Source organism: Python bivittatus, unplaced genomic scaffold (genome assembly GCF_059951505.1).
Source record: "Python bivittatus isolate LINGU-HERP-01145 unplaced genomic scaffold, Pbiv_v1 ctg000110_np1212, whole genome shotgun sequence".
Taxonomy (NCBI): Eukaryota; Metazoa; Chordata; class Lepidosauria; order Squamata; family Pythonidae; genus Python; species Python bivittatus.
The window spans coordinates 550479-563287 of record NW_028277045.1 but is presented as its reverse complement, the minus strand read 5'-3'; the positions used below and the strand labels follow the sequence as shown (position 1 = coordinate 563287).

Genomic DNA, 12809 nt, shown 5'->3' with positions numbered 1-12809 from the left:
CCGGGTCACCCTTACCTGTTTTCTTCCAAGCCGGAGTTGGGATTCTTCATCTCCATCAAGGCACACCCAAATTTCTGGGGATGAAAGAAAGACCAAAGATTTGCACCACGTGAGATGCACCACGAAAATAATTTAGAAAAGGTGTAGCAGGCTTCACGCAGTTGTGAGCTCGGCATCTTCCTGCTGTTCATCAAAACATCCTGTCATTTCTACGGCTTTCGCAGCAGCCTGAAAAGTGGCTGTTTTAAGAAACTAAAGTTAATTGAATTAAAATTAAAACAACTCTTAAAGCAGCTGCAAGAATTTTTTGGGGGGTCAGGTCTGAAAAACGACAGGTTCTTTTAATGAATTTAGGAGAGACCAGCTGGATTTGCAGTTGTGGGAAGTCCAAAGAACATCATGCAAATTATTTTCAATGTACTTACCATATATCAGTGTTTCTCAACCTTGGCAGCTTTAAGATGGGTGGACTTCAACTCCCAGAATTCCCCAGCCAGCATGGCTGGCTGGGGAATTCTGGGAGTTGAAGTCCACCCATCTTAAAGCTGCCAAGGTTGAGAAATACTGACCTAAACCACGAGATGCCATTAGCACATCCTAAGCTAGCTTAGTGTGCATGCATGTGAAACTCAGTGTGTTTTGCCAATTCAGCTCATTGGGTTAGTTGCTGGCTAAATATATTGCATAAACCTAGAAATTAGGTCAGCTCAGTAACAAAATGAAGTGGCTTGTGCAAAAACAGCTGGTGAAGGGATGGTCTAACTATCTGAGTTCGCCTCCAGCCACTGCCATAACTCATTCTCTAGGAACTCAGCACTTTCTCAAGAAGACCAAGAACCAATCTGTACAGATAAGATACTTTCTGCAGACACAAACAACCTTAGGGCAAGGAAGATCAGCATCTGCAGAAGCTAAGAATTTAGTTCTACATGCATGCATGCCCTAAGATTTAGGGGATGTTTTCTTTCTCCCAACTTTTTGTTGTAAAGGACTGCTCATGGTCTGTTTCTCACACTAGCCAGTTGGTTGACCCTGGTCTGTGTTGACCCAGCAGTCCTGTCCGGTCCCTTGTTTTCTGCCTTGCTAGCTCCAGCCCTCATAAGAGATCAGTAAAGGATAGCATGCAAATTTCCTTGTTCAGGGGAATGGCCAGAGCTTAGCATTGGGATATGCAACTTCCTTCGATTGGAAGCTTCTGCAGCACATCAAGGGCCTCAGTCCATGTGGGAAGAGCCAGGAGCTAATGTGAGCCATATTGGAGGGGATTTTTAAAGGTTTAAGGCATCTATTTTGTTTCTGAAAGTCTCCCCATAGCTCCAGAAAAAACCTCAGTAGTAGACAGCACTACCATTGGAGTTGCAAATCCAGACAACCACTTGAGGGCAGTAAAGAGACTTGGTTTGCCGCCATAAACCTGCTTTGCTGCTATCTAGTGGTCGTCCAAATGTTTGCAGCTGGTTCTGGCCACCCTGAGAAGACCCTGATGCTGGGAAAGATTGAAGGCAAAAGGAGAAGAGGACGGCAGAGGATGAGATGGTTAGATAGCATCACTGAAGCAATGAGCATGAAACTGAGCAAGCTCAGGGAGGCTGTGAAGGACAGGAAGGCCTGGCGCGATAGGGTTCATGGGGTCATGAAGAGTCGGACACGACTTAACAACTGAACCACAACAACAACAACTGGCCACCCTAGTGGTAGAGCGCTTGCTTGGTGGGCTGAAGATCCCAAGTTCAGTCTCTGGGATCTGCAGGTAGAAGTTGAGCAGACTCAACTGGATTGCCGCGTGTAGTACAACTAGTTGCCAAGGGTGAGCCAACCTCCCTTCCTACCTCTCCATTCTCAGGAGGGTCTCCGTTGCCAAAGGTGCTCGTGACCACCAGAACTAGGGTTTCATGTTCCAGGTGAACAGTATCATACTCATCCATTGACATCACCTGGAAAGATAAAACCAGTCGTTTCAGAAGAGCAAGCTTGAAAGCTACAAACGGTAACTGCGCATATGCACATTTGTGTGCAATGGTTGGACGGTTTGCTTTTTCTTCTCAGGAGTCCTTGGGGCTCTAAAAGCTCCAGGGACAAAAGGCAAAACCGCTAAGAGAGGGCTGCCAGGTTGAAGTATATTATTAAAAAGAAGTTGGCATAAGGGAACCCACAGCCTCACAGTCAACTATACAGAGCTACGTGGCCAGCAGATCACGCTCCTGTTCTGCTCCCAGTCACTTCCCCTTTTCCTAGGATTCAAATGACTATTTTTTAAAAGCATCATTTGCACGTGTATCCTTTTCTTTTGCCAAATGAAAAAATAAGTAAGAAACTTCACCTCTGAGGAGTTGCAAGAGGAGGCTATTCACTGACCTCTTCTGCAAAGCTGCGTGCTACCAAACACAATGTGGGGATTTTCAAGGCTAGTCTATGAGAGTTGTGCATGGCAACCACATAGGAACCAGCGCAGCTTGACTTGATTGGAAAGATAGAGTCTGCTGGCCCATTCACACCATCTCCTGTGGTCTCCCAAGCAAACCTAGGTGCTTACCTTGGCATCAAAGGCGTGCTTGAAGATTTCACACAGGGTTTTTGCATAGACCTGGGACTTCCCTGTTTCTGTGGCATACAGGATGGTTGCTTTGACCCTCTTCGCCATTGCCTGTCCCATCAACTTCGCAGAGAACTTCACAGCTCTAAGTGCGAGGTGGAAAGAGAACAAATTCATTGCTTCGGAAAGATCTCCTAAGCATTCCTTCACGTCCCTTTCCACGTTTGCTGTCAAGATTTTTCTGGCCGTGGTTACAAGTTAGAGTTTGCTTCTGACAATATATAATAGAAGCGTGTGAGGGTATATTTAACAATGAGGAAGTATAGATACACATGTATTTTGGGTCAAGGATCAAACCATCTTTTGACCTGAATATCAGGTCACAACAACGATGCTGAAAGTAGGTGGAGTCAGGACCAAAAAGTAGATGGGGCTAGAACAAAACTTCAGTTTGAATGACAGTTTAATTCAATTTGGGCTAAATTAATTAAATGCTGTTCTAATAATTGCTATCTATAAATTTGATTGGAGTTGGTGAATCACACACAGTCCAAATCAAATCTTTGAGCTTATTCAAATCATTGATTCAATGAATCAAATCCATCTGAACCGAAGATGTGATTCAGAAAAAAGCAAGCTTGCACACATGCATCAAATTATCAAACTGGCTTGGGAGCACACAATTCGATGCACTGAATCACTTGATGGGATGATTTGATTGAATGAGCTTCAAGTTCAATCTTTGCACAGCCTTTGTAGTTACATTTTTTCCCCTCTTCTGTCAGATTAAACTCAAGGTACTCCACCACTGGATGTTGTCCTTGGGATGTGCACTGCTGGTATGACGCTTAAAGTTTTAACGGTGCATCTAAAACGATGTTATATACTGGGAAATGTAATGGTGTGGCTGAATACGTACTTAGCTAGTTTTTTAAAGCCAATCGCTCTCTTCTTGGTGGGAGTGCCATTTACACCTTTCCAGATATGTGTGTTCCAAGGGTCAGGCTGGAAGGAGAGAAAAGAACCCCAATTGAAAGAGAAGAATTGAGTCTAAGGATGAAGTCAAGACTTTACCATGTCCAGATGTAGCTTCACTAGCTTTCTTGTGTATTGATCAGGAGTTGAATGCTAAATCGTATCCTGTGTTGCCACACCAGGCTTAATCTGGCCTTACTGAATTAACTCCTTTTCTGGGGTCACACAGTATGCTGAATCATGAACTAATTAAGTTCTTACCATAAGCTAAGTGTAATGGTATGTGGGAATGACCTTGGGAGACAGGAGAAAGTGTTGCAGCCTAGACAAATGAAAATGAGTCCCATGCTCACTTCCAGAATTCACAAAGGATTGTCACCATCTCAACCTCTCTAGGTCATTATTATCTTGAGTTTTCAGCATTTCACATTTCGGTTGCATGAGATCAACAGAAAGCAGTAGGAATGCTTGGAAAATTACAACGCTGGATATTTTCAAAGTACCTGGCTCTATAAACAAACTGGGACATTAACAGGAGGATAAAGGACATGGATAGATAGTGTATACTTCTGTAATTGCAAAAAGGCTGATATTACAAGATTTTGAAAGATACTAATTTGCCGTTGAGTATTCAACGATCTGAAAAATGTTCCTTTCGATCTCAACATGCCATCGATCATCAGGAGTCTCAACCAGACAACTATTTCAACCTCTGAATTGTATATAATTGTTACGTAAATTGCTCTCCCTTTCCTGCAAATGTACCCTTAATTGGCACAATATTTGTGCAACTTCAGTATTCTGGTCAACAGCATGGGGGCGAAAATGCTTCTTGCAGGAAATAGCTCGCTTATATGAAGCTGGCTCCTTTATGTGCTGGAAGAAGACTGGTTGGCAAGTCTGGGGGGCTTGAAAGGGGGTCCTCCAGGGAAGCAGGAGGCTTGTGGACCTTTTCCAAGACCCCACAGGCTCTGCAAAATTGTGGGAAGAGTACGGAATAGTATCAAACTGACTTCTCCAGGCAAAAACATGACTTTAAAATGAGGCAGACACACATTCCCTTCCTGCCTTTCCACAGCTCAACAACAACAACAGCTCTCACAATAATTAAGGGCAATTCCCATTAGCCTATATCAATTTCCTGGATAATTTTTGTCTCTGCCAGCAGGAAGAGCCTTCTGTGACCATTTCAGTTATTAATTGCGGTTTTCCCTAGTAATTTCAGTTTCCTGTTAGGAAACCTGTCAGTTCCCCTCCCGTCAGTGCTCTCCTCCTGAGCTTTCTCTCGTCTTGCTTTCTCCACTCTTCTTGCAGGGGCTATTATATGATCTCTTCTTCTACACACCAGCTGACCAGCTGTCAACACAACAAGGTAGGGGTTGAAGAAACCAATGCCATATAGGTCAGGACTACTTAGATTGTACCAGCTATAGCAACAGAATTTTGCAAGTCTGAATATGCTTCCCCCTCCCTCACTTTATCTTCATGTGAACTAAGGAGGGGTTTGTCTGAGATGTTTTCTCATGTTATTTCTTGGCCTGGGCTCAAGCCCCTCTAATCTGACCATTGTCTTGGTAGTGGCTTTTCCTCCCATCCTTCAAGGCCATTCCCTCTGTCCTCCACGCCAACAGAACATATAACTCTGTGTCTGAGGACACTTGAGCTTACTCTCAAAATCCTTATTTATTGCAAGACCTAAGAAGAATCAGGAAGCAAGGCAGGGCTAGGTCAATCATATTTTAGCCAATGAACAAAACATCTGCTGATCTTTTTACTCCTTGTTGAGAGTCTAGCTGCCCTGAACTGTCTCTTTTGCACGTTACCCCATTTTGCACTTTACCCCATTTACCCCATTTTCACTGCTATGTCCCTGGCTTTCCAGATGTGATCACCATTGGAGAGGATACTCTGTTGCTGTGAGCTGTTGTACAGCCACATCCGGAGGGCAGCAGATTCCATATCTCAAGCTAATTTAGCCCTCCCTATCCTGGGAATGCAAATATTGTTTATTTATTCAGTCAATGTATGTGGTCACCTATCTCAAGCAAGTGACTCTGGGTAGCTAACAACAATAACATCAGGTTTAGGTTACATACAAAACTCATTTGCATCTTTTCCACAAAACAAGATCTGCAGAGCCACAAGAACATGGGAGGTGGTTGCATCCAAAAGGTCATTACCACCATGGATGATCCCAATTAACCTCTTTGATTTACTTCTCCATCCCCAAACATCAATTGAAATCTGAGCTGAAGGGTCAAGTCAGGAAATGGTACCTGGTACTCAAAGGATGGTGTAAGTCGGTAGTTGAGCATTTCCTGGTGGAAGACAGGGGTGATGCTTCCAGACATGGGCGGGACAATCCATACCCAGTCAGCTGGACAACCTCCCCGGCAACGGTACTCATTCTCCATGTGTTTGATGAAAGACTCGGTGGCCGAGTGATGATCCACAATCGTCACCTTGTCGCTCTGTAGAAGGAAGGAGGTAATAACAAACTACATCCAAACAAATGTATCATCTTAGGGCTTAGTTCATGCAATATGTTACTCCACGGCTGGTTTCCCCAAGCCCTTGAACCAGAACTGACAGTTCCTTTTAGCCTAGTCTATTTTGCTAAAAGCCCCAGTCCCTGGTGTTTTCCCTCGTCTCAAAGAAAAGAATACCAAACAGAAAACAATACAAGCTCAGCTCCAAGCAAGAAACAAATTTCTTCTTCATTGGTCATATTTTGTTACAGAGATGGGCAGCTATATAATAAAGAAGGATGGAGAAATGCATTGAGGTATCATAAGGGAGGACTCCATGCAAAGATCAGCCCCCCCCGACCAAGCTGATTAATTAGGGAAGGAGTCAAAATGCAACAGGGCTGCCTTGCCAGGGTTGAAAGTAGATGAAGCAATTGTCATACCCAGAGGCAGCTGTAGGGGGAACCAAAGACTTTTCTTGGCTTTTGAGTGGTGTATTGGGGAAGACTTTCCAAAAAGTGGATGGGGTAGAAACGCACCCCCTTAACTTCCATTACAAGTTACATTAAATTTGTGCTGAGATCCATAGAAGTGTTTCTGAGCATAAGCTGGGTTTATATCTATTCCATATTCTCAATAAGGCATGTCTAATAAAATGGTTTTTAAAATCCACATTAATTTCATCTTTATTGTACCATAAATAGCTATGCCATCCAAACCTCAGGTCGTGCGCTTCTAACTCTAAAGGTCTTTTGTTTCTCAGCAACACCCATTCTTTCATCCAAATCAAACAACAAGCTGCAAAATACAATTTCAAATCTGGTAAACCCAATCTTCCTCTTTCCTTTGCATCTTGTAACACCTTGTATTTAACTCTTGGTTTTTTCCCCTTGCCATACAAATTTAGATATATTTTTTTATATGTATATATAAATTTTATTAAAAGTTTTGAAAAGAAGATAAAAACGAAAATGAATATAAAGTAAAGAAAGAAAAGAAAGAAAAAGACAAAGCAGAAGACAAAAGTGCAAAAGGAAAAATATAGAAGAAGCTGCTGATATTCTTTGCAGCAAGTGCAAGTATGATTACAAAATTATCTCTTACTCTATGGTTACAAAAAGAAAAGCTCTCTTTTTTCTATTATTTAGGGTTTTTTTTCTAAGCATCAAAACCACAAATTACCAGTTCATTTTATTCTGTTTCATGCAAAAAGTCTGTAAGGGGTTTCCAGTCAGCCAAAAATGTAGAGATGGTCTTTTCTGTAATCAAAGAAGTCAATTTAACCATCTCTGCAAGTTCCATCATCTTCACCAACCATTCCTCTATTGTGGGTAACGCCGGATCTTTCCACTTGAGTATATAATAATCTCGCTGCAGTTGTCTTTTGTAAAAACAAAGTTCCATGACTTTTCTTCCAGCTGTCAGTCCATCAATCCCAAAAGAAAAGCCTCTGGTTTCAATTGTATATTAGTCTTTGAGATCTTCTGAATTAGTGAACGTATCTGTATCCAAAATTTTTTGGATTTGTTACACGTCCACCAAACATGATAAAATGTCCCTTCGTGTTGTTCATATTTCCAGCATAAATTCCACAAATTTAGATATATCTAAATGATTTTGTGATATATCTAAATGATTTTGGTTTTGATAAAGGTTATAGAAAGAAGGGAATTAGGAAGTAATCTTAGAGAGAGTTTTGATTAGAATTGTATGTATAACTGCTGAGAGGAAGATCGGAAGCCACTTCTTTATTTATATATATAATGTTTTCTGTTCTGTTCTTCTTCTTTTTTCTATCTCCTTTTTTCTTTGTCTCTTTTTTCCTTTCCTTTCCTTTCTTTTTTTCTTTTTCACATATACTTTATTATATTTTTTGCTTTGAAAGTATTTCTTACTATGTATATAAAATGTTTTAATAAAACTATTTTTAAAAGTTACATTAAATTTAATTGAATCCATTCACTGTCATTAATGTGGTCTCTCCCTGACCATATAATAATTAACCTATGGTGTTACATTAAAAATCTGAGTGTGGCAGCAAAGATCAAGCTTTGAATGATGATAGGGTGCCTCAAGGACCCAAGATGTACATGATGTTCCAGAAAGGGAGGTGTTTTCAAGACCATTAAAGCCAGAGTCCAAAATGATCTGATTACAGGTAGTCCTTGTTTAGCGACTGCCTCATTTAGCGACTGTTCGCAGTTACAACAGTGATGAAAAAGTAACTTTGCAACCATTTCTTGAATTTACAACCTTCACAGGTCTGTAAACCAAAGGAAAGCTGAAATAAGATTGTAAGCACAGTTGCTATTTCACTTAGTGACTGCTTTGCTTAATGACAGAGTTGCCGGTCCCAATTGTGGTCGCTAAATGAGGACTACCTGTACAGCACTCCAAAGATTGTGTATATTTAACATTACTAAATGGCTATGGTTTTATGAAATAATCTGCCAGTACCTGGAAGCTGTACAGGACTGCAATGTTGATTTCCACTAGTGCCTGGTCCTTCCAGAGAGAGGAGGTCTTCCGCATGTCCAAATTCATCTTTTTAGCAACTTCCTGCAATGCATGAACAGCACAGCAACATCACAATTAGACGTGAAATGAAGTTTTATGAAACGGCAGGACTGGATGAGAAATTCTTAGTAAGGTGGCTAGAAAACAGGACAGCCTAGTCAGTGCAGTAAGTTTTGAAAGATATAAAAAAGGTTTACCTGCTGTGATTGTGATTCTGGTTATTAATTCTAAGCTCTACACCACTCTTCAATCTGATTGGAGCTAGGCAGTTAGAGAAATCATTTTAACAACCACAACCATTTGTATCTGTATCTGCTTACTACTTTCTTCAAATAATCTGGACATCCAAAATTTAGATATGTAACTTCAGGATTCCTAAATTTACATCTAAAGTGGCAATGGGGGTAGCTTTGTTTATCTGCTGCAGCAAAAGCTGTTGCTGTTGTTTTTTAATAGCATGGCGGCCTCCAGATACATCAGGACAAGAAGACTGGGAATTGTAGACATGAGACAGCTAGGAAGGAACAGGTTGGAGAAAGATGGCACGCGTTGTTATAGACTAGAGTCCACCTTGTCAGACGCATCACCAAATATCACATCCAAGTACTGTTTTGCGAATGGCCACTCTTGATTGTATCACTTTCTGTACTTGCTCATTTTTTTTGAGCCCTCAGACCAGTTAAAGAGCAAACAGTTGCATTTGACTATGCCAACCTTGGTGAATTTTAACTTCAGTTTGTTTTGTTTTTTTACTATGACATCATAAATATTAGTTTTTAAGGTAGGAAGACTCTTTGTTGTGCAGACCTTTAAGAATGGTTGATTACTCCAACTTTTCCTCATAAGCATGTGCTGTGTTTCCATCTTCCAGAAAATACACAGAAATTGAGTTACCTAATTTATATTAGATATTTATCCACTTAAAAGAGCTGAACAGCTTTTAAGGCAGAGGAGATCTTTCCCCGTTCTAGTTGGACTTTAAGCTGGAGATGCTTAGTGCATTGGTCATGCAAAGTAAGTGTTTCATCACTGAGCTATGGATGCCATTCAATGATCTTCCATGATAACTTTAAAATGTGAGTTGAAAGGAGTGGCATAGGTAGCTCTTAATCAAGACATCCCACCTGGAACCAATGACCTTCCTGTTCAGAGGAATAAGACTGACCAAGGTTGTTGAGTTGCTATAAACTTTATATCAAGGGCATCTTCCAGATCTAGTGGACTTCATCCCCCATCAGCCTCAGACATCACAGCCAATGGCACAGGATGGTGAGAGCTAAAATCCCAACCCTCTGGCAGTCTCTAGTTTCTCTACTCTGGTAATCTCCTTGAAAGGTTTCAAAGACTCAAGTATGATTCGAGAGAGAATGGATACCTCTAGGATGTTGTAACGAGAGTTGTCACAGTAGTCCCGGACTCCAATCTCGGTCCCCATGTACCAACCACTGAAGGGGCATGCTGAGAATTCCAAGCCTCCAATCTCTAGCAGCATGTTAGAAACAGCTGGTAAACCATACCACTGAAGCCCGAGGTCTTTAAACCAGTCGAATCTGTTAAAGAAAAAAGAAAGTAGGAACAGCCAGGACAACTTCAGCTAAAAAAAACTACAAAAGCTCAATCTACCTGAAGAACATCTGGTCCAATTCTGAATAAATAAAGAACAAACATTTATTTCTTTATTTTCATGTTTTGAGGCTGAAAGCAAACTCCATGCCTAAGGGTCTATCCATAAAGCACATCATCCTAGCATATGACTAAGCAACAAAACAAAATAAAAACCCAGAGAGTAAGGGAACCACCACTACCCTTCCCTGAGTAAGGGTAGAACTTACTCAGGGAAAAGAGAAGTATTTTCTACACGTGCCCAAAGGTAGGTTAATGGAGCCCTATCCAGAGTCTCCTATGACATAGTTGAGTCTGAAGACTGACAACTGCTTGACATCAACTTAATGGGAGTCAAGAACACAGGTGTTTGGACTTACTTGGGATGTCTAATGGGGACTTCCAACACCAACTCAGGTGGGATTTCAAAAAGCTCAGGGTCATTGCCATTGGCCTGGAGAAGGAGTGGTAGGACATCGAATCGGCCGTAGGGGGCTTTCCACCCTTGTTGTAGGCAAATCTGCACCCAAAGGAAAAGTAGGTTGGTGGATATCCATGCAACAGAACACAGGTGCAAAAAGTGAAGCCTACCAACGTCTCTTTGCTGGGCTGCAGAGTCCCCTTAGAGTGGGGCCTTCTTTGGATCTGGGATGTTGGGGACTTCAATGGGAAAAAAGCATGCCTTCAGCATAGAGCTTCTTAAGGTACCCATTTCACCCCCAAAAACTGCAGAACCACCTTTCCAAAATAGTTCCTGGCTCTGCCATTCCAAACATGCCACGCAATGCCCAGTGCAGCCCTCAAGCCAAAAGGTGTGCAGTCCTACGAGCAACAGTACACAACCATTAGAAGGATCTTTGGCCTGGCTGGTTCAGATTGAAATGCTTCAAAACCTGCCCCTGTGCCAAATCTCCAAGGAGATAGGGAACCTTCACTCCGTTTTGCTTTCTTACCTGTGCCAGAATGGAAAAATACTGACTGCCTAGGTATGTTTGATCTGGCTTGTTACACAGAACCCAAAATAAACCCTAGAAGAATATTGGCCTTCTTCAAAACCCTAATACCAAAACTCTATGATCAATTTACAGCAGAAGGAAAAAATTTATTTTCTCAAGGCTTGGAAGAATCTAAATCAGAAAAAGAAAACAGCCAGGCTGCTTTATGCACCAAACTATATAGTATTTAGTATTCTACAGTGAACACTATTGTTTTCACAGGGCACTTTTGTTCAAATTTTGCACTGTTTGAAATCTTTTACATGCTGGTGGTCCAGTCTGGGCCTCTCCCTCCTGTCTCCCAAGGTCTTTCCCACAGGCCATTACAGTAAGACAATGGATTTTTCCACCATAGGTACGTTATCCTCATGGGATTCTGTGTGTCCCTCCATGTTATGCACCAACCTCCGTCAGCTCCACATTGGCTGGATCACCCAAGATGGTACCGTCTGGTTGCTTATATCCAGCATAACGGATGAGCTGGGAGTTCCAGACTCGGAAGTCGTGTTTGCCATCGGTCCTTTGTGGGAAGATGGTGATGGCAGACCTAGGAGGACAAGAAAAAAGGGGCCCAGCTTTAACATTCCTAATGGAAGGAGTTACTCTGCAGACAGTGCTCAGTCAGCTGGCCCACAGTCATAAGGAAACTGAGGTCTGTTTTTCTTACTGCCATCCCCAGCTAGGTCCCTCCATGGCCTGACGACCTCAAGGATGCCAGCCAAAAACCCTCAGCTGGGCTCTGGTGCAACCAAACATTGTCAGGACCATGGACAGCTCAATGTAGAGATCGATTCTAAATGCCTGTTTGGTGCAGCTGCTTTAAAGAGTTGCACAAAGGTGCTGCAAACCTCTCTGTGGAATTTTCCATATATACTCACGTATAAGCCAATGTGCGGATAAGCTGACCCTTGAATTTTTAACCAAAATGCCATGAAAAATGCACCACCTGCAGATAAGCCAACCCTCAAAATGTTCATATTAATTTTCACGACTGGCTTATCCATGGGTAATCCACAGATTATCCGTTTTTCATGGCATTTCGGTTAAAAATTCAAGTGAATTATTATCCACGGATGGGCTTCTATGCAAGTATATACAGGATATATATGTACTACCATATATACTTGTGGAGCAGCTCATTAAAAGACAAGCTGAACTCAATTTTTGGGGTACATTTTGGCACCTGAAATTGTTGTCTTATTTGTGAGTATATACGGTATTACTGCAAGAAGCGATGCTTTTAAATAGAGTTGGATCTATTTAAAAGGGAATTGGATAAATTCATGGAGGTCAGGTCTATCAAGGGTTATTAGTCTTGAAGGCTCCATGTTACCTTTAAGTTGGGAACCCCATGTGTCCAAATACCAGTTGCAGGGAAACAACAGGGGAGAGGGGTTAAGTCTCCACTTCCTGCTTATGGGCACCCTAGGAGCATTTGGTGAGCTACTGGGGGAAAAACAAATTGCTGAGTTAACCTGGGCCTTGTTTTATTCCAGAAAGCTGTTCTTGCATTTTGAGATTTCCCCAGAAAAGTCTTCTGGCCAGGCTAAAAACTCAGCTGGGCTAAACATTTGCTCACTCTGAGTATCCTGGCAATGCTGCAGACATAGAAAAAGGATATAGATCGAAAGACTGCCTAACTCTCTCTGTGATGGGGGTTGTCAAGGTTTTAGGCGGTCTTGTTTGATTCTGCAAAACAAGTGGAGCTGCAACGCAGTT

At 41.8% G+C, this 12809-nt stretch overlaps 1 protein-coding gene across 2 annotated transcripts in view; it reads right to left on the bottom strand.

Annotated features, from left to right (window-relative positions):
* Nucleotides 1-12809, bottom strand: part of NOS1 (nitric oxide synthase 1) — a 140524-nt gene that overhangs the window by 17760 nt on the left and 109955 nt on the right. For both annotated transcript variants that reach the window (XM_088136638.1, XM_007423536.3), the window contains exons 8-16: nucleotides 11496-11637; nucleotides 10476-10615; nucleotides 9869-10043; nucleotides 8434-8535; nucleotides 5785-5979; nucleotides 3453-3538; nucleotides 2534-2678; nucleotides 1830-1934; nucleotides 16-74 (exon numbers count right to left, since the gene is read on the bottom strand). In XM_088136638.1, the coding sequence (XP_087992764.1) occupies nucleotides 16-74; nucleotides 1830-1934; nucleotides 2534-2678; nucleotides 3453-3538; nucleotides 5785-5979; nucleotides 8434-8535; nucleotides 9869-10043; nucleotides 10476-10615; nucleotides 11496-11637 (1149 nt within the window). The remainder of the gene's footprint in view (nucleotides 1-15; nucleotides 75-1829; nucleotides 1935-2533; nucleotides 2679-3452; nucleotides 3539-5784; nucleotides 5980-8433; nucleotides 8536-9868; nucleotides 10044-10475; nucleotides 10616-11495; nucleotides 11638-12809) is intronic.